The sequence below is a fragment of the Jaculus jaculus genome, chromosome 8, assembly GCF_020740685.1.
Source record: "Jaculus jaculus isolate mJacJac1 chromosome 8, mJacJac1.mat.Y.cur, whole genome shotgun sequence".
Classification (NCBI taxonomy): Eukaryota; Metazoa; Chordata; class Mammalia; order Rodentia; family Dipodidae; genus Jaculus; species Jaculus jaculus.
The window spans coordinates 94,269,258-94,296,099 of record NC_059109.1 but is presented as its reverse complement, the minus strand read 5'-3'; the positions used below and the strand labels follow the sequence as shown (position 1 = coordinate 94,296,099).

Genomic DNA, 26,842 nt, shown 5'->3' with positions numbered 1-26,842 from the left:
TGTCTAATAACACCAAAGGTTTAAAAAATTTGTGTAGTTTTATTTATTTATTTGAGAGAGACAGGCAGAGAAAGAAACAGGCAGATAGAGAATGGGTGTGCCAGGGCCTCCAGCCACTGCAAACCAAGTCTAGATGCATGCACCACTTTGTGCATCTGGCTTACGTGGGTCCTGGGGAATTGAGCCTCGGACCAGGGTCCTTAGACTTCACAGGCAAGCGCTTAACCGCTAAGCCAACTCTCCAGCCCAACACCAAAGGTTTTTAAATGTGCTAATGCAAACAAGCACTTCTATACTGGATAAGATGATTTACTTCCTGTTTTAAAAGCTTCTCTAAAGCTGGGTGTGGTGGTGCATGCCTTTAATCCCAGAGTTTACTTGGTAGGCAGATGTAGGAGTATTGTGAGTTTGAGGCTATTCTGAGATCTGAATTCCAGGTCAGCCTGGGCAAGAGCAAAAACCTACCTCGAAAAACTAAGAGACAGAAAACAAACAAACAAACAAAACAAGTTTTTCTACATAAAAACTTTCAATGGAAGAAATAGCATGGAAGGTAAAACCAGGTACCAGAGAAACTCCTGCTGGTGATAGATGTTATGACTGAGTCACTTGGCCTCAGTTTCCTTAGGCAACCCAAACAGGTATTGTTCTCTCATAATGACTGATGGCTTTGGAACCATCAGAGAACCTTCAGGACGGTTGCCCTTTCACTCTGTGCTGCTTTCATGAGGACTATGTTCTTCCCTTTGGACTAAAGTGTGAGAAGCTGTTGCACATTCTAGTATCTATGTCTATGTCTAGGAGGCAATTGGAGCTGATGTTGAGTTCTGAGGCCTTCAACCTAGTGAGCCATAGAAGTAGTCTGTCCTTGGTAAATTGCACAGCTTCATTTATAAACTGGGGATAAACACCCCACCTTCAGTGGGTGAAATGATCCAATAGGGTCAAACAGCTGTATAGCATATAATCAACAAGGTAGCTACTTCTGAAAAAAAAAAAATCTTAAACAAAAGGAACAAGTAAGTCAGCTTAACTTTTTACTTGGGACCCAGTATAGCATGGTTGATGCAGAGCAGAACAGGATCTTTGCCTCCTACTGTTTTAGAAGTTTTGTTGTTATCAGTGAACCAAAAAAATCACAATTATTATTTTGGGGAGCCATGAAACCATAATGACTCAACCTTGTAGTCAGTTGAAACAGTAATAGTAATCACCATGCCCTGGGAAGGTAGCAAGCATAATAATAATGGCAATCACAGACTGACTGAACACTTAAGAGTATATCAAGAGCTACATTAAGTCCTATACATACTATTAATGTTATTAATAACAACTGACATTGAGTAGTTCCAATATAAAAGACATAATTCCAAATGCTACAGAAATCCCACCCCACTTTTTAATCAGTGCTGGGAATTGGACCTAAGGCATTTTTAAAATTTATTTATTTATTTGCAAGCAGTGAGATAGAGAAAAGACAGTCAGATAGAGAGAATGGTTGCCCCAGGACTCCTAGCTGCTGCAAATAAACTCCAGATGCATGTACTGCCTACTACATCTGGATTTACATGGGCACTGGAAATCAAACTTGGGCCATTAGGCTTTGCAAGCAAGTGCCTTAACCACTAAGCTATCTCTCTAGCCCTGGACCTAGGGTCTTTTATGCATGTTGTACAAGTACTGTACCACTGACCTACATCCTCATCCCTTTATCTTGTTTAATATTCACTGTGACCTTAGGAGGTCAGTTCTATTATATCTTATTTAATATATGGAAAAAAAAAAACCCTGGGCTTCAGAAGATTGGAGCACTTGTCCACGATACTCTAGGTAGAAAGAAGCTGAGTCAAAATTCTTTCTGATTGTAAACCTCTAATTACATCATCAAAAATTTGGTTACAAGCCCCTTTCTATATCATGTGAAACCCAATGCATCTGTAAATTCCTGGTTAAAATACATTTGAAATTCTGGCATACTACTGTGTAGCAGGATAACTTCAGGTTACAGTTATGCATAATATATCTCAAAAAGATTAAAGAAAAGATTGAACATTGTTGTCATGAAGAAGAAATGATAAATATTTAATTGAGTGTGGTTTAAACATTACACAATGGATATATTGAAATATCACATGGTACCCCCCAAATGCATTCAATGTTCATATTTTATTTGATTGTTTTAAAAAAAGCACCTATTTTTACTATTTATACACTCCTTTTATTAGGTTGACTCATTTTTCCAGTGTTGAGACTCTAGTTCTGGTTTCCATCATCAAAGTCAGAGCCCCCAGGCCACTCCTTCTGTCACCATTCCAGGACTATGCACTGTGTACCTCAGCAAGCTTACATTGGGTGACTTCCTTTGAGCCAATGCTAAAATATTAGGCAGACATGATATAAACTTCCCTCTAGCATATGCCACTAACCCAGTCACTTTGGATAATTGTGTGTTTTCTTTTGAGCCTTCTAAAATCCGATGGTGAGAGTTTTAGATTCGTTGCTGCTTGAATCAGCACTGTCTCCTTCTACCTGCCATTACGTGAGAGCAGTATGGCACTGCAGGGATCTCCTTGGATGCTGTGAGCATCATTTCTGTGAAAAAGAGGGTGGAGTTGTGATAGTAATGCTGTAGCACACTAAACAACCCACATGCATGCTTATCTGTTCAAAGGGCTAGAGGGTCAAGCAGAAAGTCCCAACAATGGGTTATGTTAGAAGGAAGGTCTTGGGTCAAGAGGAGGATCAGGATCAACTTTATTTATTTTTTGGGGGGGAGTGCGGTTTCAAGGTAAGGTTTCACTTTAGCCCAGGCTGACCTGGAATTCACTATGTAGTCTCAGGGTGGCTTAAAACTCATGGTGATCATCCTACCTCTGGGATTAAAGGCATGCGCCACCATGCCCAGCTTAGGATCCACTTTAATTTAAAGTTGAGAGAAGTGATTTTTCCAAATTTCCGGAGATGTCAGGTTGAGAGGTGAGATTTAGTACCTGGCTTCTTTTCTATAGGATGTATGAAAAAGTCCTATGGGTAGCTGGCGGGTGGCTTCTGAGGAGCTGTGCCAGTGGATTTGGAACCCGAGTCCCTTTCCAAGCACATAATCTGAGACCTGTGCAGAGTCTCATAATGTTGGGGCAGTTAGGACCCAGCAGGAATCTGAAAGTTGATGGATACTCACGACACTTTAGCAGGCATGTAAAGGAGCACAGGAATAATGGGGGAGTTGTCAGCGCCATAGATAATGAATCCCATTTCTATTAGCTTCTGTCTGAAGTATTTTATGTTTTCTGCAAGTTGCTGAATTTTCTGCGCCCCTGAAATGAAACACGCATGGAATTCATCAACTCATATCAAGAAGAGTTCAACTGAGTGTTTCTTTCTGTAGACTTGCATACTGGTCAGGTAAGGATAGAGATAGAATGGGGACATGTCTTCTGGCCAGCAGGTACTGTCTTGTGTCTGGAAGACAGGACGAGAAATGGGTGGGGCTAGGTGCTGCAAGCAACTAATGCCAGGCTAGTCTGCAGGGAGGCAGGGAGGTCCTTGTTGTGTCATGTATCCCATGCTAAGTGCTTTCATCGCTAACTCAGCATAAAGAAGTGTTCACATGCCATCATCCCATCCTGTCCTTTTCCTTCCCATGCCTTCCCATCCCATCTCATCAGTTACTGGTGACCACTCTTTAGCCAGTTGACACATCCAGTTAAGTTGCTGCTCTAAGTCTAGACGACAGTTAGAAGACAGTTCTTCTGACCTGAATTTAAAGAAGAGGCATACCCCTAGGTAAGGACTGGTCCAGTTGATACCAGAACTATTTTGTAAACAATTTGGTAATGGCAAAGTGAGGAAGGAAGAGGATATTTCTACTTTCCTTACCCAGAAAGGAAAAAAAAAAAAAATGCAGTGGCCCAAAACAGAAGGATAGATAAAGTGACTGTGTCCATATGAAAGTTATTGTTATTTCTGCTCAAAATCCTATTTTTGTCCCAAGTGTATGTCTCAGTGCTGGGGTCATACATACGAGATGAGATAGAGTATTAAAGTGCTGGAAAAAATTTGAAGATACTTGACTATTCTGGTTCTGTCTCTACATGGGTAGGTGAACAAGAACCCAGTAGAGATCATTTGCTTAATGAGAATGGGATTGAACACTTAGCTGTCCCAGAAGTAAACCTAGTGATTGCATTTGTTGGAGAGTTGTGGTTCAGTGGGACTGTGTTATTGTTGCAGTTGTACTGGGTGTCTATAGCTGACCTCCATTCTGAATTTTGAGGTGCTTTTAAACTGGACAGAGATACTGTTTCTCAAGTTACCCGACATTTTAAATATCACTCATAGGCACTCGTTGGATGGTTAGAGAGCAAATATTTCAGCAAACATGTCTATTGCAGTCATCCCATGCCTTGCTAAAGGGTTGAGCTATAGACATCCTATTGTAGGAAAGGTCTCCAGGGAAACATGATGTTTGAGTAAAGTTGGTACTTTTTCTCTTTGTTGCAAGGGTAGCATGAGGCACAGGGTTAGCTAACTAGAATACTCTATCTCTATGATTATTGGCTGGAAATGTTGTTGAAAGGCAAGGTACAAGATAGTATGGGTCTTGAGAGACATAATTTGAATTCTTGAGTCCAGCCATGACCAAGTTAACCATTATTTAGCCTCCTATTGTGCAAACCACCTAGCCATTCTGATTGTAATCGAACATAATTATGTCATCTTTTGTAGTACAAAGTTGAGAGATTGAAGGCTTAGAGAGCTTTTGACAGCTTCATGTAGTGAGGGGTAAGGCATGGAAGATTAGAATCTAAAGCCTGCTAAAGAGGTGATCTTGTGAGCCCTCTTCACTTTATTTATTTATTTTTTTGAGGTGGTGTTTCACTCCAGCTCAGGCTGACCTGAAATGCACTATGTAATCTCAGGGTGGCCTTGAATCCACAGTGATCCTCCTACCCTTGCTTTCTGAGTGCTGGGATTAAAGGCATGCACCACCACACCCGGCCACTATACCTTTCACTTTGTATGGCAAGCTCAAGGAGTAAGGATGAATCAGTACACTGGCCTCAAAAACACATTTATTTATTTGCAAGGAGAGAGGTGGGGAAGAGAGAGAGAGGGAAGGAGGAAGAGGCAGAGGAAGAGAAAGAAAGAAAAAAGAGAAAAATGAATGAGCAAGTCAGGACCTTTTGCCATTGCATATAAACTCCAGATACATGCACTACTTTGTGCACCTGGTAAAAGCCATTTCTTTATCTAGTTCTCTGGCATGTTGACAGATAGGCTCAGTTACACTCGAAATACTTCAGATCTTTCCTTAAGAATTGACTTTGCTTTATAGTCCCACAGGGATGTAACTTTTATATTCTATCTGTGCTACAATTTATGCAGAGGAATGAGTTTTGTTGAGTAGAACATCAAAGAGAGGAATAGTGAAAGCTCTAGTTGTCCATGTTTGTTTTCTGTTACTACTCTTCATCCAATCCAAGTTCTGAAGGGAGATCCTTATCCAACTCTGCCAATTCCTGGTAGGAAGGTTATGATATAAAGAACATTTGTATTTAACTTTTTTTTTTTCTGGGAAATTAGCCTTTTAATCCCCTTATCATGGCCTCAGAGAACATATGAGGAATCCATTTTTCCAAGGGAAGTCCATTTGGACTTCCACATATAGGCCAGGGAGTCATAAAGTCTGTCACAGGGACCTTGACAAAAAAAAGTAGATAAATAAGGATTAAGCCAATCAGATCCCAGAGTGCAGATGTGAAGAAAGTAACTTATATGTACCTGTATTGTGTCTGCAATTCCAGTGAGCACTGACAGGGACAGCTATGTGCTATGACAGCTCGCAGGCGGGAGAAGGGAGCAGCTCAAGGAAGTCCTGCTCCAGCAGTGAGCAAGTTGGGGCAGAAAGATGAGAATGTTACTGGACAGGGGAAAAAAACTACACCTCAAAGTATGTCAGGTAGGGAAAACAATGCAGTAGTGCTATGATAACAGTGGTTGAAAACCAAATGAAACACGGTTGAAGAGAAACAGGATGAGCTGGAGTGATGGAAGATTATCTAAGTAAAAAGGGAAGGAGTGAGTAGTGTGCAAGGAGTGAGGAATCCAACAATTAAAGGTTGAATGGAGGAAGGTGAACCTGAGCGAGAGAAATAGAGACAGACCGAGAGGGGGGGCGGGAGAAAGCAGGAGATGGATGGGATAATGTTCCCTTGAATTTATACACATGGCAGCCACTAATTACCTTTTCTTTGAGATTTCTGGATGGGCTGTGAATTTAAAGAATCAAATAATTGCAAGAATGGTTTACTTTCATGTATATGTTTTCTCTTTTCCACTGACTTCTTAACAACACAAATGCCCCTGCCCCCTCAATTCTAGAATTAAAATATGAATGTAAAGCATCTGAAGAAATATAGGACGATCTGCATCAATGCTATTACATAGGCATAGTATCATTGTTTTTTTTTTTTTTTCCTTTTGGTTTTTTGAGGTAGGGTCTCACTCTGGTCCAAGCTGACCTGGAATTAACTCTGTCATCTCAGGGTGACCTTAACTCATGGCAATCCTCCTACCTCTGCCTCCCGAGTGCTGGGATTAAAGGCGTGCGCCACCACGCCCGGCTCTTGTTTGTTTTTTTTTTTTTGAGGTGGGTCTAGCTCAGGCTGACCTGGAATTCACTATTTAGTCTCAGGGTGGCCTTGAACTCATGGCAATTCTCCTACCTCTTCCTCCTGAGTGCTGGGAGTAAAGGCGTGCACCACCACACCCAGCTTTGTCCTTGGTGTTTTTAACAAAGAATTATTTGGAGGCTAGGGGGATGGCTTAGCAGTCAAGGCACTTGCCTGCAAAGCCAAAGGAACCAGATTCTATTCCTCAGTACCCATGTAAGCCAGATATACAAGGCAACACATGTGTATGAGTTTGTTTGCAGCAGCTGGAGGCCCTGGCATGGCCATGGTCTCTTCCTCTCTTTTTCATTCTCTCTGCATCTCTCTCTCTCTCTCTTTCAAATAAATAAATAAAAATAAATATTAAAGAATTATTTTTAACATGCTGCAACATCCCTTAGAAAATTTTATGTTTATCACAGCAGCCTATTTGAAGTACAAAACTAGAAATTACGCAGAAAAATATTTTCCTTTCAACAATCCATTCCTTATATTGAAACTCTGTTCTTAGAGTCATGAGAACATAAGGAAAGGAGAATTGGTGGAAGGAATAGAAGAGAGATGTGTCATAAAGATGATTGAAAAGAAGGCACGGACATACATCCCAGCTACCTAAATATATTCCATATGGCCTATTCCCTTGTGTGCTCAGCTCTTTTGTTGCTCGTTAGGTCCACAGTGAACAGATGACTTCATCAGGCTGGACCCAGCAGTTGCCCCTCAAAGACTAGGAGAATTTCCTGGCCTGGAAATGCACAAATGACTTAAATTGTTTTTCCCAATGGCATATCTTTGCACTTGCCTATAATAACTCATCTATCATTGGACCGATCAGCTACTTAATTAGCCCCGTCTGTCCCTCTTCTTTGATTAACCCAAGTAACTGGATCATTAGCTAATGCCATAATTTTATTGTTTCTAGGGCTGTGGAGACTTATCAGATAGGCCAGAATTTTGGATCTGGGAGTTATCTGAGTTCTAAGAACTGTACGCTTTACTTTCTCCTTTTTCCCTATCTTTCTTTTAACCAGTTACTAGCACAGCATAGTTGATAAGCCAATACTGACACACTTTGTGGTCACTATGTTTTCTCATACAGCTTACTATAAATGCTTTTGAGGTCTTTGGTGTTGGCCAAGATGCAGCTTCTTTCAATTGCTTTGTTGCTCACTCTTCAAAGTTAGAAATGTATGCATTATTTTGGAGGACCTAAGACAAGGGGGGAATTTGTACATATAAAATGCTACTCATATAGACAGGATGTGGGTGATCTTCCTAATTATGATGAGATAAGGAGACAGCTTGGTAAAAGTAGAAAGAATACTTGGAACATGTCCTTTCCCACTGGGATGGCCACAGTTGAGATGGCACTAGGCACTATGGAGATTGGGCACTACAGCCAATTTCCATTTGAAATGCTCAGAGTCACTAATTAAATAGATTCTGGTCCTTGATACACATACCCAAGGAAGAAGGGATATTAGTTACTTTTCTCACTGGTGTGATCAAATATCCAAAGAGAAGCATCTGAGGGAGGAAAGGTTTGCTCTGGCTTACAGTTTCAGAGAATGTAGTCAGTCATGGTGGGTGAGGGGCCGGGCATGGTGGCAGGAGCAGAAAGCAGCTGTTCACATGGCATCCACAGCCAGGAAGGCAGAGTGAACAGGAAACAGGACTGGGAGACAAAATCCTAAGGCCTGCCTGCAGTGGCCTGCTTCTTCCAGTGAGGTTCCACCTCCCAAAGGTTCCATAACCTTCCAAACAGTGCCACCAGCTGGGGAACCAATTGTTCAATCAAACACATGAGCCTATGGGGGGCATTTTACATTTAAACCACAACAGTGAAAGTCTTACTTTGATAAGTAAGGGAATGAAGGACATTTCTTAGGCAGACTTTTGGAGAGTTTAGGCAAGTGCTTTGCCAAAGTCAAGGCTGAGTGTTGAGTGGATAAGGAATAAAGAATAACACCACATAGATAATTTCAAGCTTTTAAACCCCAGCGTTATCTGCAAGACAGAGATAAGTTTATACAAGGGAGGACTGGGAGAGACCAAGAGGCTGAAGGAGGAAAGCTGCTCCACTCCTATACCTGGAGCTCAGGAAGTACTTAGAAAGTTAATTCTCAGTTTAATAGGGATATAGTCCTCAGCATTTTGGAATCCTCCAAGGGAGGCTGACTGACCATGCCCAGGCTGTATCACAGACCATTTGATTTAGGGACTTCAAGGACAGGACTAGGCATGAGTTTGGAAATTATTTTTGGTCTGTTTTTGTTTTTGAAGTAGGGATTCACTCTAGCCCAGGTTAATGTGGAATTCACTATGTAGTCTCAGGGTGGCCTTGAACTCATGGTGATCCTCCTACCTTTGCTTCCCAAATGCTATGATTAAAGACATGCATAACAACACCTGGCTTGGATTTGTGTTGTTTTAAAAAATTACTTATTTGTGTGTGTGTGTGTGTGTGCATGTGTGTGTGTATGTGTGAGAGATAGAGAAAGAGAGAGAGAGAGAGAGATGGATGATGGACACACCAGTGCCTCTAGCCACTGCAAATGAACTCCAGACACATGTGCCACCATGTACATCTGGCTTATGTGGGTAATGGGGAATCAAACCTTGCTCCTTAGGCTTTGCAGGCCAATGCCTTAACTACTGAGCCATCTCTCCAGCCCGAATTTGCATTTTGATAAGGTGTAACCAAGAAGACTTGAACAGTTCAGAAATCAGCACCATTTCCAGTCCACTCCTAAGGCTATGCATACTCTTGGTAGGTACCTGGATGTGTCCTGACTGTGCTGCATCCCGTGTTTGGACTTGATAATAAAAACTGGGGATACATAACAGCCTCTTGTTTGGCATAGTTATAGCTCAGAAATCATTGAATCCTTGGTTTCTCAGAGAGCACATTTCATGGGCATGACAACTTCCTGCTCCAAAGTGCTCACTCAGGTTGAGATCATCCCCACCACCTGCCTCCCCTCTTTCAGAGGGTAGACAGAGTCATCAGAGATGAGCCCATGCCTGCACAAGACCTTCATAGTGCCATTCCATCTTTCAACCTTGCCTGCTTGAGAGATGGGCTAGGTTAACAGAGGCCATGGATACTTTAACCTTCTCTCCAATGCTGTTAAAACAAAAACAGCTGGGGCAGAGGAAGAAAAACAAATAAAACACAAAGCATCTTACTACAAAGCTTTGCAGTCCCCTAATAAAAACAATGGTCTGTGGCATTTCCAAAAAAATATGTTTAGTACAACTCAAGTCTCCCAGAGGACCAGAAGGAATTATGGACAATGGAAGCTACCAGAGTGACCTGTTTTAAAGAATGAAAATTTCTTCCCTGTGGAATCATTGGTATGTGAGAGGAAAAAGAGAGATAGGAAGAGGGAGAGGTATGTCTATGAGGTGGAAAAAAGAGGTGGATTTAATGTGTTCTGGGCCAACATGGTGTCACTCTTACTTTTTAACAGAAGAAACATGAATAAACCCAAATGCCAAGGGGCGACTTATTCTATTATTTCCCTGGCTTAAACATGGACATCTGGGAATACACATTGCTCACTCCTTAAATTATTTAGCGCACCACCACTGTCAGCATGCGGAGAAAGCAATCCAGAGTGTGCTCCCAGGCAGTAGCACTTGACAAATGAGGTCCTTGTCTCTAGAGATGGAAAATATCTTTCTGTAAAACATTTCTCACTTTTAAGCAGTTAATATTCCTGAAAAAATTTAGCCCGGGGAGAATCAAACTGACATCAGAGAAGGCCCATTGCAGTGTAAGAATGCCTCTTTCGCTCTTGGTCCCAGTGTTCGCCCAGCTACTCCTCTGGCATGACCTGGGCAGGGGGTGTAGGGAGGTCCTGGCAGTAAAGTTTCCACACGGCAGCAGGAACCCAGTGTCTGTTATTTTAAGTACTGGACACCAGACAGGACATTTTGTTTCCAACACACTCAGGGGCAGAGAGAGCTCAGCAAAGATCAAGAGGCTTCAGAGCAGCAAGAATCATAAGAGTCACATTAGCAGTGACAAGCTTCCCAGTGGGGTGGAGACACAGTGTTTGGAGTGGTTTGCTTAGAGGAGCACACATTTTTATAAGGCAGTGAAGCTCTCCCTTTTGATGTTGGGATTCCAAGGTTATGGCATGTTTTATAGTCACACACACATGTGCCAGGGGCTCTGCAGGCTGCTCAGTCATGCCCCTGGGATTACATGTAGGAGCAGGATGGTTATCAGGCAGGGCAGCTATCTGCATGGCCTTATTTCAAGAGTCCTGAAGACACCACTGTCTTTATTTCTCTACCAGCTCCTCAAACACAGTGTTAACTCACAAAGAAGTGAGAAAGGCCATCTTCTGCATACCTACTCAGATCCAGAAAGTGGTGTTTTGGACTTCTTTACAAGCTTACCCAGATAACCTGGCTGTGCCTACAATGTGCTTATCAATGTCCGATTTTTGGGACAGTAGAGTCATCCATTCATGATGATGCATGAACCTCATGGTTCCTGGATATATGCATTTATAGATGGAAAGCACTATGTACAAAAACCTGGCCAGCTATTAATGTGGGTGAAAAATGAAAAATATTCTGAAGCTTTTTGAAAAGAAGTGATCTAATAGAAGAAAGACAGACATCAAGTAAAATTCAATTGGAAATAAATGTCATTAGCTAGGTGTAGATATTCCCAATGTGTTTGTTATCCCAGAAACATTAATTGCATTAATTTACATTTCAATAGAGAGTAGCATTTTAGCAAGTCAGTAATTATAGAATTTTAGACATTATAGAATGAATCTTCTCAGAACCCATATAAGTTAGTTATGTTTAAACAGAGATACATCATATGTTTTTGGAATTTGTTAAAATTTAAGGTGGGAAAATAATGGGTGGGAAAGTGAGACAAATACCACATGTTTCTCTCTCTCTTCATATGCCTTTATATACATACATACAGACATATGCCATAAAAGCAGAAGAGAGACTATTTAGAGGAAGGAAGGGAACCAACGGGAACAACAAGGTAGGCAGGTGGGCAAGAGGGGGATATGGGACATGAATATGAGCAAGAACAATGATACACATATATGAATATGCTATAATGAGTAGCATTATTTTATGTAGTAACTAAAATATAATGCAATATACAATATACACATCCTGAATCACTCTTTGCAGAGATTCTGTTCTATAAGGCCTGGGGTTGACCTTTCAAAAGGAGTTTCCTGGGCAATTGTGATACTCCTAGTTAAGAACCACTGCTAGAAGTCACAAGCTATATTGAGGTTGTTAATTCCTTAAAAATAATGGTATGGGCTGGTGAGATGGCTCAGTGATTAAAGAAACTTCCTTGCAAAGCCTGATAGCCCAGGGTTCAATTCCCCAGTACCCATGTAAAACCAGAAGTACAAAGTGGCACATGTGTCTAGATTTCATTTGCACTGGTAAGAGGCCCTGGCCTGCCCAGTGTCACTTTCTCCCTCTCTTACCTTGAAAATAAAAAAAAAAATTAAAAAGTAATTATAATAACTAAAGACACTAGAGGACAATTCAGAGAGTCTCTGGGATCAGTCAGTGTCCCTGTGTATAAGGTTCCATCTGCTCCCTTTCTATGAAGATGAGTCATTTCTGCTGTGTATCTATTCACTGATGTAATCAACAAGAAAAAAAGTCATCACTGCCCATGTAATTCAGGATCTGCTTATTTAAGATTTATAATGTACAGGTGACTACTAGATCCAGCAGAGGATTCTATTTCCAAGGAGCTTATAGACTAGAAAATTAAAATAGAAGGTGGCCCCTAGAGATGCAGAGGTGGCCAAGACAGCCAGGACTCCACCATGCAAAACAGAGGGCTTTCTTCACATTAGTGGTTTGTATGTCATTGTATGAAGCATTCCCCAGCTGTCTAAAACAAGTAGACAGTCAGCGTGTCTAGTGCCAGAAGGTGCTACATGGGCGACTGGGGAAAAATGACCAAAATCTGTCCAAGCAACTCATGGTCTAACCTACTTAGCAGCAAATAACCTTCTGTGATGCCCACACAAGTGCAATAGTGGCACACAGCCATGGTGGGGAACCAACTGCTCTTGATTTGGCTAATTGATCCCCTCAGTGGTACGGGACCCATAGCTGGAGCTGGGAAACAAGTCAGAACCACATCCAAACATAAGCACACTCTCCATTATCAAGCCACCGTCAATCATGGGCTATAAGAGGGCCTACACCTATTAAATTCTCTATAAAAAAAAAAACAAGGGTTATCTCATTTGTCCTAGTGCTAACTTACTTCCCTTTGGAGAATCTGCTTCTCTTTTTCAGATAGATGTAGAGCCTAAGGAGAGAGCCACCCCATCATACCTCAAAAGGGCCCTGGCTGAAACTAAGAAAAATTGGTGAAACAAGCAAGGGTGGTGTTTTCCTGATGAACTGGATACAAGCACAAGGGTGAAGGAGATCAACACAGAGAAAAATCAACTCCTACCAAATCAGAGACCCAGAGGCCACAACACCTCATCACTGAAGCAGACCAAAAATGAACCCAACATAGCTCAGGGAAATTTTGTGGAAGAGGGGGCGGAAAGAATGTCAGAGCCACATGTTGGGTCATGATATGCAGAGAAATTTATCTTACCCATAACTGTGGGCTAACTCCACAGTGCATGACCCATATACCTCAACAAGGAGGGGCCAAGGGGAGGGGGTAGGTCACAGATGAGCCTAATAATGGTACCAAACTGACTGTATTTGCTGAATACAAAACTAATTAATAAAAAAATAAAAAAAAACCAGAAAATTAAATGTCTGGTGAAAGAAGTACTCTGGGAATTTGGGGCAGAGACCTTAAAGTACTCAAATTTATGTAAGTTTGGTAAGAGTTGAAGGAAGAATGGGTGAATCAGTTATCTATAATATTGAGATTAGACTCACAGGAAGATTAGTGGAGCTAGAGCAGTGGGTGCTGCAAATACTATTGACAGTCCAAAGACCCAGCAATGCCATTAGTAGAAAATGACATATTGTGAAGGGGGTTAGGCAGTGGAAGCTAGTTTTAGTGTAGGAGAAAAGCTAGATGCAATATGAGCTAGACAGTTGCAATGGCAGCAAATGTTCCCAGTGAGTGGAGAAATACCAACAATTGTTCCAATTTGCATAGAGGCAAAGGATGAGGCAAAGGACAGGTCCCAGCTAAGTTAATGGAGTCCTCTGAATGGACTCTACAAAGTCTTACAAATAAAAGTGGCCACCAGGGGGGCGCTATTTGGGGACAGCAAGCTTAGCTTTCCTGTGCTTGCTTGAAAGGGAGACACTGAAGAAGCTTCCAAACTTGGTCTTTCCCCTATACAACATTGCCATGGTCAAGGGCTGTAGGACTGTAAATACAACTTCTGTGTTCAAAATAAAATCTATGGGCTGGGGGGATGGTTAAGCAGTTAAGGAGCTTGGATGCAAAGCCAAAGGACCCAGGTTTGATTCCCCAGGACCCACATAAGCCAGATGCACAAGATGGCGCATGGGTCTGGAGCTTGCTTGCAGTGGCAAGCCCATTCTCTCTCTCTCTCTCTCTCTCTCTCTCTCTGCCTCTTTCTCTCTCTCAACTAAATAAATAAAATTTTAAAAATTTTGCTCAAAATTGACTCTATGACCTTGGGCAGGGTACTTCATTCTTTCTGCAACTTGGGATCTTCACCTATAAAATGGGAATAATGACAATTCCCATTTCATTCTCGAATGAGATTTAAATGTTATGTACTTCAAGGAGAGATGGGCACAAAATGAATTCATTGTCCTAATAAAAAATTATTTTATTTTTATTTATTTATTAGAGAGGGTGTGAAGAGAATGGGCACACCAGGGTTTCTAACCACTGCAAAAAAAAAAAAAATCTTCAGATGCAAGTGTCACCATGTATATTTGGATTATGTGGGTTCTGGAGAATTGAACCTAGATCCTTAGGCTTCACAGGCAAGCACCTTAACCACTGAGCATTATCTCTAGCCCTGTTCTAATTTTTAAAGTAGGTTTTATGGCTGTAAAGATGGCTTAGCAGTTAAGGCACTTGCCTGCAAAGCTAAAGGACCTAAGTTTGGTTTCCAAGAACCCACATAAGCCAGATGCTCAAGGTGGCGCATGTGTCTAGAGTTCATCTGAAGCACCTGGAGGCCCTGGCAAGCCTGTTCTTTCTCTCTCTCTCAAATAAAATATTAAAAATAGGTTTTATACAGTGGGCTTCCATTTACATTTCATTTGAAGAAAAAAAAGTCATGGTTCACAACCTGACTGCATGACTTGAATTCACTCACTAAAGCTGTCTTTGTAGTCAATGCCACTTCAGCCCAATAGGTTGTCCCTTTGTCTTCTGAGGCATTTTTGATGCCAGGATCCTGCTTCCAACATCTCCCCATTTCTCAGAGTTGAGTGGCCCCTAAAATAATTTTCATTTTCAGTGCTGAAGTTAAAGCAGATTATCACTGTAAATCCTTTTCTTTTCTTTTCTTTTTTTTTGAGGCAAGGTCTTACTCTAGCCCAGGCTTACCTGGAACTCACTTTTAGCCAAATGCTGGCCTTGAACTCATGGGGATCCTCCTACCACAACATTCTGAGTGTTGAGACTAACGGCATGTACTGCCACACCTGGCTACTACTATGAATCTTCAAGTTCATTTAAAGTCCTCCTATTCTAGGAGATGCTGAAAGTTTTAGAGACATTAGCCAGCAGTGAAGACCATCCAGTGAGCCCTTGGGACTGAGCTCTTCCAGAAGAAAGATTCAAGGAGAGAGAGAGCTTTGAGGGTGAAAGGGCCACATGGTATAGAAAAGCTAGTGGCCTTGCTGCTGAAAATAGGTCCAACAAACAGCAGGGAGATAGGTACCTCAGTCCCACAACCCAAAGAACTGAATTGTACCATAGCCATGGGCACATGGGAGAGGAGTCTGAGCCAGTGAGAGGGTAACCACTGCTGGTACCTTACTCCAGCCTTCTGAGAGCCTCAGCAGGCAACAGCTTGTGTCCAAACTGCCCACACAAGGAAACGATAATACTTAGGCATTGTTTAAAGCTGCTGCTGGTGGTAATTTGTTATGCAGAAGTAGAAAGCTAATACAGTCCCTGTAGCTCAAACACACACATGCTGGGTTCTTTAGGCATGAATCCACCTGCTTAATCCTCCCCAGCTGCAGCTTGTGAGGTAGCTGGCTTTCTCAACGAAATTCTCCAAAGGATAGTAGGGCTGAGTGCATTTTGCTGTGTAGTTGAAAATGAGCCCATGATGAGAAAAACAAAGATTGGTGTGGAACACCAGCTCCCTTTCACTCCGGAAGATGCGACAGAAAGAATTAAATTCTTTCATTCTCCAGCTGTTCTAAACCAATGTGGAATTCCATGTGAGTTACATCATAACTCCCTTGCCTCAAAGTCATCCACATGGAGGAGACTAATGGGAAGAGGTGGCTTCCGAAGGACTCAGTGCATAGAAGGGTGTCTTGTTGTAGAATGGCTGAAAGGAAGGGCCCACACTCTCTTGCCTCCTCCCGCCACCATCTAAATAGCAAACAGATTCTTGTTACACTATTGCTAGTGAAACTTTTAAAAAGTTTTGAGCAAGTGCTGAATTTATTGGGCTGCCATAAAATTACTCAATTGGCTAATTCCAAAGGTGCAGCACATGAAAGGGCAGAAGGGTCTTAAAAAACAAAAAGATTGGTAGACACTTCCACACATTCAGGTACATGCCTCTTTCTAGCCAGAGATGAGTTTGTTGGTTCATTTTGTGCTTATTGGACAAACCCAAGCTGTCTTACATGTAAATAAGAGAGGCAAATTTCTGCACCTTGATTGCTGACCCTGACCTTAGGGTCTGCACACACAAAAAGACCAGGTAGAACTTTTCTATCCACCAGCACAGGTGATTAATCATGGAGTGAGGCAGGCCCTCAGTTGAAAGCCAGTGGAGCGTAGCACCTGACATCTGTTTTGTATTAGCTATTGCTGAAATGCCAGTGGCCTGAAACCTTTTAGAAAAAGCAGCTCTCCGTGCCCTCTGCTTCCTTCTCCGCCTCTTTCTGTGTCTCCAGCTGGTAACCAAGAGGCAAATATATTTAGGAAGCTGCACTTAATTCCTCCTTTAACAATGCCAAGGACCTCCAATGCCAGGACCCTCAGACAGTGCATTTTGGGTAGAATTTTGTTAATGTCCCCTTGCATTCATCAAGGGACCTCAGAGGGACAGAACAAACATGTTATGGAGTTTGACTGGAAGAAAAAAAATGGTAGGGAGCCAGTTTTGTATTCACTGAGCTCTCTGCTGTGAAAGACAATGAGAAATGTGAGACATTTTAAAGCTGGGTGTTTAAAGATTGAGGATTTATCCACCCTTTTTGCTTTTCACTGTTTCCTCCACATAGAAGGGACGGAAGTTTGAGTGAAGAGTAAATTTCTAAAATAGCACATACAAGATAATCTTGGTGACAACCATGAGTGTTCTTTTCAGCCAGCAACAAGCTTGCCCTGAAGTAAAGCAACATCAGATGAGAGAAGTCTGTGGTTATATCACATGACAAAAATAAACAGTAGGAAAGACAAAATTCCTTTTTTGAGAGCTAATTTCTGTCACCCAATGTACTCCTCATTTCCCTGCCTTGGTGCTCTAAATCTTCCCATCTAGACACTCCTGTTTTTAAACCTATCAAACTCAAGTGTAAAAATATGTGTGCCCTGCTCCAGAGACTAGAGCAAAGGTTGAAGGTCACAGCTGGAAGGGGCTGGTGGCACTTTCTCCGAGTCCAGGTTGGGTTAGGGGCAGGGTCAGTGCCTCACCTGCCAGTCTCATGACAGACTTACACACATGATCAGAATGAAAGAAGTAAGCTGGACAAAAGGATTCTGAAGTGAGGCATTGCTGGGTTTTTCAGGGAAATGCATTCTAAACATTTTTCCACATAAAAATTAGTTTCAAAAATTAATGAAGTTAAAATATAATGAAGTTTCTTTTTAGTTGCTTGGCATTTTATTCAACTTTTTCTATTAGGAATTGAACAAAGCCCAGAAATTTAAATTTTATAAATTAAAAGTAAAGTCGTATAATGAACTATGTGACATGAACTTGCCTACTTAGATGTTATAACAGAAACAAGCAGTTTTCAGTTCTTTTCATTGTAGATGCAATGCTTGCAATCATGTTGATCAGAATATTTTCATATAATCTTAATCTTGTCATGTAGTTCTTAGTTGCCATTCTCTGTCTGGCCTCAGAACTGGATATTCTTTTGTGTCTAGTTACCTCAGCCAGTCAGGAGTGGGGTGAAAAATGTGATGAATACAAGAGGCTCCATTCCCGCTCAAGTGTGTCGGCTTCCTTTACTCGGTGGTCCCAAAAGGATTTGAGGAAAGCTGAGTGGGAGAGTTGGAACTGACATAAAATAAAACTATCCACACTCAAATTATTAGCCTAAGGGAACATGTTCTTAAATTATAACTTTCTGATAATCTTTGTGTCATCATATTCTTTTCAAAAACACCACAGTTCTAATGTTTCTATCCTACTATTTCCAAAAATACACATTCTTTCCTCTTCTGGTCAAAATGCCACACACTTTCCAATTTTATGTTAATTTTTTTTCTTGGAAGGAATTGTCCTCAAGGTTCATTTTCTGCTTCCAGAATGTACATAGCATTGGAGTAATTTATAATGATATCAATATACACCATCTGGTGGGCCAGAATTCTGCATAAAGAGCAGGTATGGTTATAGTAAAAGGCAAGACAGAGGCTGAAGAGATGGTTTAGTGGTGAAAATACCTGCTTGCAAAGTCTAAGGACCCAGGTTTGATTCCCCAGAACCCATATAAGCCAGATGCAAAAGGTGGTACACGCCTCTGGTATTTGTTTGCAGTGGCTAGAGGCCCTGGCATGCCCGTTCCCTCTTTCTTTTTCTCTCTCTCACACACTTTTTAATCTATCTCTTTATCTCTCTCAAATGAACAAATGAAACATTTTTTTTTTAAAAAACAGGACAACAGCCATGAGAAAGCCCCTGTGAAAGGAAGGGATCTGGGCACTACTTTTGTTCTTAACTACTTTATTTTATCGAGAGTCTATTTACTAAGTCATTAGAAAAATGCGAAATTGTCTAACACATGTAAGATCTCACAGTATACACTCATCAGAAAGTCTGAGGAAGTCTCTGGATTGAAGTTAAGTACTTTGACAATGTCTGGTTACCTTTTCACCAAAGGGGAATTTCTTCCTTTTAAGTAGATGCTTAACTTTCTCTCTCAGGCTCCTTTGTATTTAGGCAAAGTCATGTGACTACATTGTGGCCAATGCAATTTGGGTACAAAGGTAAAATGTCTTTCCAGTCATGGTCCATGAGAACATTATATATACTTCTAGCTCCTTACCCTTATGCCAGCATACTTACGAGCTGTATGAGAAGATTTTTCTTCTTTTCCCACACTAGGGATTGAACCAAGAGCATCACACTTACTAGGCATGTGCTCTACCACTGAACTACATCCCCACCTTCCCTATACTTTTAATTTGGAGGCAAAGTGTCACCAAGTTGCCTAGGTTGGCCTTGAGCTTAATTCTTGTGCCTCAGATAGGGGAAGAAGTAAGCTGCTATTGTGCTAAGCTGTGGGTATGTTGAAGTTTGTCTGTTTTACCAACGAATATGCCTAAACTGATACCAAACCTTTTTCTTTTGCTGAACTGAGGATCAAAACAGGTCATCATGAATGTGAAGCAAGTGCTGTGTCACTGAACCACATCCCCAGCCCTGTATCCTGCTACCTTTTATTAGAAGTATAGTATTAAAGGAAACCCAAAATTTCTGTGGGAGTTTTAGTTTCTCAACCTCTCATTACTAGTCACAAAATAATCTCATGAAAACATGGGGCTTCTTGACTGAGAAGCATCAGAAATATAATCATTAAAATGAGAAGAAGGAGGGAAGATGGAAAACACCACTCCAGATGCCTAAGAACCAACCTTTTCTCCTGTGTTTCAGAAATAGAGTCACATGAATGACAAGGTTAGCTGGGGCAAGTCCCTTCTGATTACTAGGTATAAAAAAAATGCACCTTTGAGTTTGAAATGGTGTCTCCATCATCTTAAGTGAAGGATTTAGTTTGACTGCTTGGATAATTAAAGGAACAACTCTCTCTCTCTCTCTCTCTCTCTCTCTTTTTCACTTTTGCCATTTGAGTATCATTGGCTTGAGTTACCCAGCTTACTCACTTCATTACTATGTAAAACCATTCATTTATCAGAATAATAGAGAAGGAAATCTTGATTTGGACCCATGCACAGACATATCCATGAAGAGATTATAACACTAACACTTGAACCAAAATAATTTCATTAGCAATACTTTTAGATGGTATTCAGATCCCAAGACTTGCCTGGGAATCTGTTTAGTACCAGGTCTTGTGTTCATCATTCAGTTATTCATATATTTGATGCTTAAGGCAGAATTAAATAACTCATCAGGGGCTGGAGAAATGGTTCAGTGGTTAGGTCACTTGCCTATAAAGTTTAATGACCCAGGTTTGATTCCCCAGTACCCATGTAAAGCCAGATGGACAAAGTGGCCCATGCCATTTCTGTCTGGCATCCATTTGCAGTGGCTAAAGCCCTGATACACACACTTACCCTTTCTCTGTCTGTCTGTCTCTTTTTCTGCTTGCAAATAACTAAGTAAAAATATTTAAAAATAACTAATTACTTCCTATTTGGAGAACTTCATTGGTGATACATAAAATAATAGGGGTAAAGACTGCCAGAGGCTAGAGGAGAACAGGATTCTTTTCTGTTTAACCTTTTTATTGATAATTTTCATGCATGTACATAAGGTATTTTGATCATGAAACCCTCCACAAGCTTTCTTTTGTATCCCTCCTCCAACCACTTCCCACTGAAACTCCTCTTTTTTCTAGTTAGTCTGGGGAGCATTATTTTCTGTTGGGACCATCATGGTAGGGCTTAGATGAACAGGAGTTCAGGAGGAAGCGAAGGAGTGCAGTGAGTTACGGAGAGAGATAAAGCCTTCCAGATGGAGGAAAACACACTGAGCATACCAGAGAGGTCCAAAGCCTGGAGTATAATAGGTGAGACCAGCCAGTGCTTATACTGAATGGTTCAGCCAATATGTGATTTTGAAGGAAAATTGAGACTCACTTTCACTAAAATTTGTCATTTAAGGATAGAAGATTTTATTAGCAGAGATACAAACTTTATCTACTGAAATAAGATATTACACATTAAAACTAGAGATTTGTACTCATTTTCTTTGGTAAGTAAATTTCTGCTGTTCCTTTTCCCTTCCATAGGTATTACTGCACACTCTATATACAAGTAAACATTTCTTTGTTTGTGATAGCAAGTTATAGTCTTATGGTTCGGACAGTTGGTGATTATCCCATCATCCCTGTACTGAAGTAACAGCTAGGCAAGCACTGGTTAGGCCACAGATATAGTTACCCTATAGCCATTTCCATGAAATAATGAGCTAGTCAATGGAAAAATTCTACTTTAAACACAGGTCTGTTAATTATAGTTAAAATTATTTCACTTATTCTGTCGCCACTTAACTTTATTTAAAAAGGCAGATATTGCACAAAAATTCTAAATTGTTAAAGATTTAAGTCTTCAACTAAATAGGTCTGCAGAGTTAAAAACTGGACAGTAGCAAAGAGAACATACGGTTGCTACTTTTATAAAAAGTATTTTATTTTATTTGTGTGTATGAACTTGCCTGCATCTCTTATCGCTACAAATGAATGCCCATCCTGTCTTATGTGGATGTTGGGGAATTAAACCTAGCTGGAAGCCTTCATAAGCAAGCACATTTTACCACTGAGCCCATTTGCTATTTATCATGCTATAAACTTGGAAGTATAACAAGAACCTTAGTAATCTCCATTCTGTCATCATTCAGGTTGAACAGATCAGGTTTTCTTAAAATGCTGCCCATATCACTTCAACACCATGTCATCAACATTGTAAAGACAATCACAGTAGGAAGACGAGTAGCTGAGAGGAGTGTGGTAATGATAGCACAAAGTCAAGTAGATCCCACATCATTACAGGAAAAGCCATTCTTTCCAAGTGATGACTAGAGAATATTTGACCATAACTTGCTCCCATAATGATCAACATATAACGGGTTGCCTCCTGGGATCTTTTTTCTAACCAAAATGATTCTACCTGTTGAGGTTACACTGGAGAAATAAATAATTTAAATAATAATATAATTTATTTTGTTTTTCAGACAGGGTCTCACTAAGCTGCCTAGGCTGACATCAGACTGAACATATAGCCCAAGTTGAATTCCCACTGAAGATACTACTGCCTCCTCCTGAATGCTGGGATTAGATGTGTATGTCACCGTGTACAGTTTAGGATTTGCCATGGTTATTATGAATGCTATCCTTTAAAAATTTTTGTTGTTTTTGGGCTGGAGAGATGGCTTAGCGGTTAAGCGCTTGCCTGTGAAGCCTAAGGACCCCGGTTCGAGGCTCGGTTCCCCAGGTCCCACGTTAGCCAGATGCACAAGGGGGCGCACGCGTCTGGAGTTCGTTTGCAGTGGCTGGAAGCCCTGGCGCGCCCATTCTCTCTCTCCCTCTATCTGTCTTTCTCTCTGTGTCTGTCGCTCTCAAATAAATAAATTAAAAAAATTTTTTTTGTTGTTTTTTCTTATTTATTTATTTAGAATGACAGAGAGAAAAAGAGACAGAGAGAAAGAGAGAAAATGGGCACACCAGGGCTTCCAGCCACTGGAAACAAACTCCAGATGTGTGTGCCCCCTTGTGCATCTGGCTAACATGGGTCCTGGGGAATTGAGCCTCGAATTGGGGTCCTTAGGCTTCACAGGCAAGTGCTTATCCACTAAGCCATCTCTCCAGCCCTGAATGCTGTCCTTTTTATCTCAAGTCATATGAGTTATTAATGAAACAGTATCTCTGTCAGATACCAATGACCAAAAGTAAATAATGCAACCAAGGTTGTGGCTATGAACTCTTATATCCTTATGGATTGCAAACAGTTATATGAAAGCACAGGTTTAAAGGGAAGCCTGTTGTGGGAAGCACACACTTCTCGTGGACAAAAGTGCTTTGCTAGTTCTTTTTTGTGTTTAGAGGTTATTTATTTATTTATTTATTTTTTGAGGTAGGGTTTCACTCTAGCCCAGGCTGGCCTGGAATTTACTACGTAGACTCAGGGTGGCCTTGATCTCACAGCGATCTTCATATCTCTGCCTCCCAAGTGCTGGGATTAAAGGTGTGTGCCACCATGCCCGGCTTGCTTTGCTATTTTTAAATTTTTTTTTTATTAATTAGTTTTGTATTCAGCAAATACAGTCAGTTTGGTACCATTATTAGGCTTATCCGTGACCTATCCCCTCCCCTTGGCCCCTCCTTGCTGAGGTATATGGGTCATGCATTGTGGAGTTCGCCCACAGTTATGGGTAGGATAAATGTCTCTGCATATCGTGACCCAACATGTGGCTCTGACATTCTTTCCCCCCCCTTCTGCAAAATTTCCCTGAGCCTTGTTGGGTTCATTTTCGGTCTGCTTCAGTGATGAGGTGTTGGGGGCCTCTGGGTCTCTGGCTCTCTGATTTAGTAGGAGTTGATTTTTCTCTGTGTTGATCTCCTTCACCCTTGTGCTGGTACCCAGTTCACCAGGAAAACTTGCTTTGCTATTTCTGATGCCCATGCCATTCTAGGTATTGGGGAAGATAGGCAAAGCACTTGGCATAACTGAGGGAACACGATGTTTGGATTTCAGTAGAGTGTTAAGAAGTAGATCAAGGGATAGAGAGATGGTTCAATGGTTAAGGCACTTGCTTGCAAAGCCAAAGGACCCAGGTTCAATTCCCCAGGACCCACGTAAGCCAGATACACAAGGTGATGCATGAGTCTGGAGTTCATTTGCAGGGGTTGAAAGCCCTGGTGCACCTATTGTATCTCTCTTTCTTTCTTTTGTTTGTTCATTCTTTCTTTTTTTCTCTCTCTCTCTCAAACAAAATAAAATAAAACAAAGTTTCTTTTCTTTTTTTTTTTTTTAAAGTGGCCCGGATAAGTATCATGGATTTTTTTCCTGTCTCACTCTTATTTTCCTGTCCTTGCACTTCTTTTCTGCCAGCTCCTCTAACTTTGCCTGCATTTGGCAGAATCCCATCCTCTGTGGTCTTTGTTTCTGTTTGTGAACATACCCTTACCTGTTTCCTTTCCTTCACATGGAAATGTGCTTTTCAAGCTCAGACAGCTGTGACACAGGGCTCTAGAGCAATGGTTAGACAGCTTAGTGTTCCCACCTTGACTGCTCCTGATTCAGAAGTGCAAATGCCTACTGCAGTTCTCACAAGTGCCAGGTGGGGTGAATGCAGCTGGTCAGGGGCCCCCTTTTGAGAAACACCATTTCATATATAGTCATCCTTCTCCTCCCCATCAGGTTCACCCATCTTCATGAAACATGAAGTGATGATTAGAGACACGTGGACAACATTTTCCCACCTTGCAGGCATTACAAATATATAAATGTAATTGAGCAAAAGATGGACCTAGGCAAGGAGTACAAGGCAGGGGCTGACCTTGGTGAGCAAGTTCAGTTAGTCAGATGGTTGATAAGAAGTACTTGGAGGTTCTTTCTAGACTTTTGATGAAAAACTGGTCTGTAATATATATATTTATCATCACATTCCCTTGCAATTCAATTTGAGTATCTGTATTGATTGATGGTCTAGTACATATCATACCAGTGATGTGAAGATGATGGTTTCTATTAATAGGGAATCCATAACTCATTGTTGCTTGATAGGAAGCAAAGAGTCACCTGATGGTGGGGGGGTCAATATACAGTGGCAGTTTTCAAAGGGTGGTGCCTGGACCATCAGCAACACCAGGGTTTATTGTATTGACCACAAGACTTTATACAAAAATCTCTTGGGTATGAGGCCAGCAGCCTTTTAACTATTCTTTCAGTGGAATCTGATGCAGAGCCACATTTTTGTACAAGGAAAAAGAAAACTTGTACCAGGGAAATGTGAAGGGAACAGAGGCTGGGGTTCTGGCAAACATAGCTGGAGGAAGAGGTTCTGTAGAAAAGGGTGTGAAAACAAACAGAATCATAAAAGAACATCTCTACAACCAAGGGAAGTCTGTTACCAAAGCAAGGATGATGCAAAAAGTCAAGTCAAACGGGCAGGGGAAGGAGCAGAAGAGCAGGTAAGAGGGGTGACTTGAGAGAAGGCAGAGTCCCAGAGTGGACAGGAGGGCAGAGGCAGGCTGAGGGGCTAACACTGAGGAGCAAGCACAGAGGGCTGCTCACAGATTGCTGCATTGGAAGGCAGTGGCTGTTTGAAGAGGAAGGTTGTGAAAGAGAAGCACTTTTTGGAGGAGGGGCACTATCAAGTATAAACTCTAGGGAAGGGGCCACTGTTTTTAGAAGAGCAGGAATCCAGCACTCCAGTAGATGCAAAGGAGATCAGAGTTGTTTATTTACTGAGATAAGAGGGATAGAGAAAATTGCTGTCTTTCAGTAAAAACTTGCTGTGATCCACACTTCCCAGGCACTATTCTCAGTATGCTGGATGAAACAAGCAAAATGCCACTATTTCTTGAAGTGTGCACTCTAATGAGAGAAGAAGGAAAATAATTTTTTTTTTCCAGGTGTTCATGCATGCTATAAAAAGTGAAGAAAATGCAAGGGGTAAGGAGCAAGTTGTGGTATTTCAGATAGGACAGCTCCTTCAGGAGGCTGATTCTGAGCAGTGATGGGAGAGAGAAGGGAGATAAGGAAGATAAAACCAATCTCAGAGGCCCAGCAAGCATGAACGCCCTTGTGAGGGAGCTGCTTTCAGTGTTCCCAGAGCCACAGGGAGCACTGAGCAGGGGGAGGAGTCAGACAAGCCTGGAGGGGACAAGTGTGAAAACCCTCACAGGCCACAGCCTGGACCTTACACAGAGCAAGTGGGAGTTGATGGAAAGTTCCCAGTGGAGGAATGGCATGAAGTTGCTTTCTCGTCTTCCAATACTCATGCTTTCTTTCATATGGATGCTATAAAAATGTCAGTAAGAATGTAGAATAATGGCTACCAGAGTCTGGTCAGAGTTGGGGGAGAAGAAATTGAGGGAGCTTGGATCATGGGTACTCAAACACTGAATAAGTTCTAGTATTCTGCAGAACAGAGGGACTAGAGTCCACAGTACTCCATTACGTGTTTGACAAGTAACTAAAAAGAGAAGTTCAAATGTATCCAATAAGAAGTAATATTAAGGAGGTGAGAATGTTACCCTGATTTGCTCAGTGTATATTGTATGTATATATTTAAATATCACTCAGCACTTCATTAGTATGTACAACTAGTACATGTTTTTGAAAGCATTTAAAAAGTACAAGGAAATGATAATCTTAGCTACTCTGATTTGATCATTACACTGTCTGCACATGTTGAGTTATTATACTGTAACACATAAATTTGTATAATTGATGACCAAAAGGGATGATTTTGGCTTTGGGGTAGAGAATTAAACATAACAGGGCATATAGTAATGGGAGAACATTCAGAAGCAAGCTACCTGGCCATCCTGAGAAGTGATGGAATAATACAACTAGAGAGGTGAGCAGATTAAGGAAATATGTCCAAGTAAATGCAGCAGGATTTGCTGAAAGAATAGGTGTGAGGTCTGAGAGCAAAGGAGAATTCCAAGATGGGCAAGAGCTATGAGAAAGTCTGGAGAAAGCAGGGAATAAAGGAGACAGGTTAAAAGTGACAGTGTCTTTATTGTGTGCTTACTGTATCATGTGGTTTTGACTATCCAGACTACATCATTAATCCTCCCAACAGCCCTTTCAGTGGAAGAAGCAAGTGTAGAGAGAAGCAACTTGTCAGTCATGCTGCCAATGGCAGGCCGGGCACTAGGCTCCATGAGGTCTGGCTGCAGAGCATACCCCTTAATCATCCTTGAAACACAACCTTTATTTTCTTTCTCTAGGAAGTAAAAGGTTATCCACAGTTGGGGAAATGGGATGTAGGGAGGCAGAGATAAGACTTGGAGGTGAAAAACAAAGTGGCTGATTGATTGAAACATATGCATCAAAGATTTAAGTAAAATAAGACAACTGATGACGTGGGGACTCTTAGTGTGGTTGGGGCTCAGTCCCCCTG

At 41.3% G+C, this 26,842-nt stretch overlaps 1 protein-coding gene across 2 annotated transcripts in view; it reads right to left on the bottom strand.

Annotated features, from left to right (window-relative positions):
* The window catches only part of Sptlc3 (serine palmitoyltransferase long chain base subunit 3), a 125,654-nt gene that overhangs the window by 9,974 nt on the left and 88,838 nt on the right, over positions 1-26,842 (bottom strand). For both annotated transcript variants that reach the window (XM_004661452.3, XM_045157132.1), the window contains one exon: positions 3,179-3,314. In XM_004661452.3, coding sequence (XP_004661509.3) covers positions 3,179-3,314 — 136 coding nt within the window. The remainder of the gene's footprint in view (positions 1-3,178; positions 3,315-26,842) is intronic.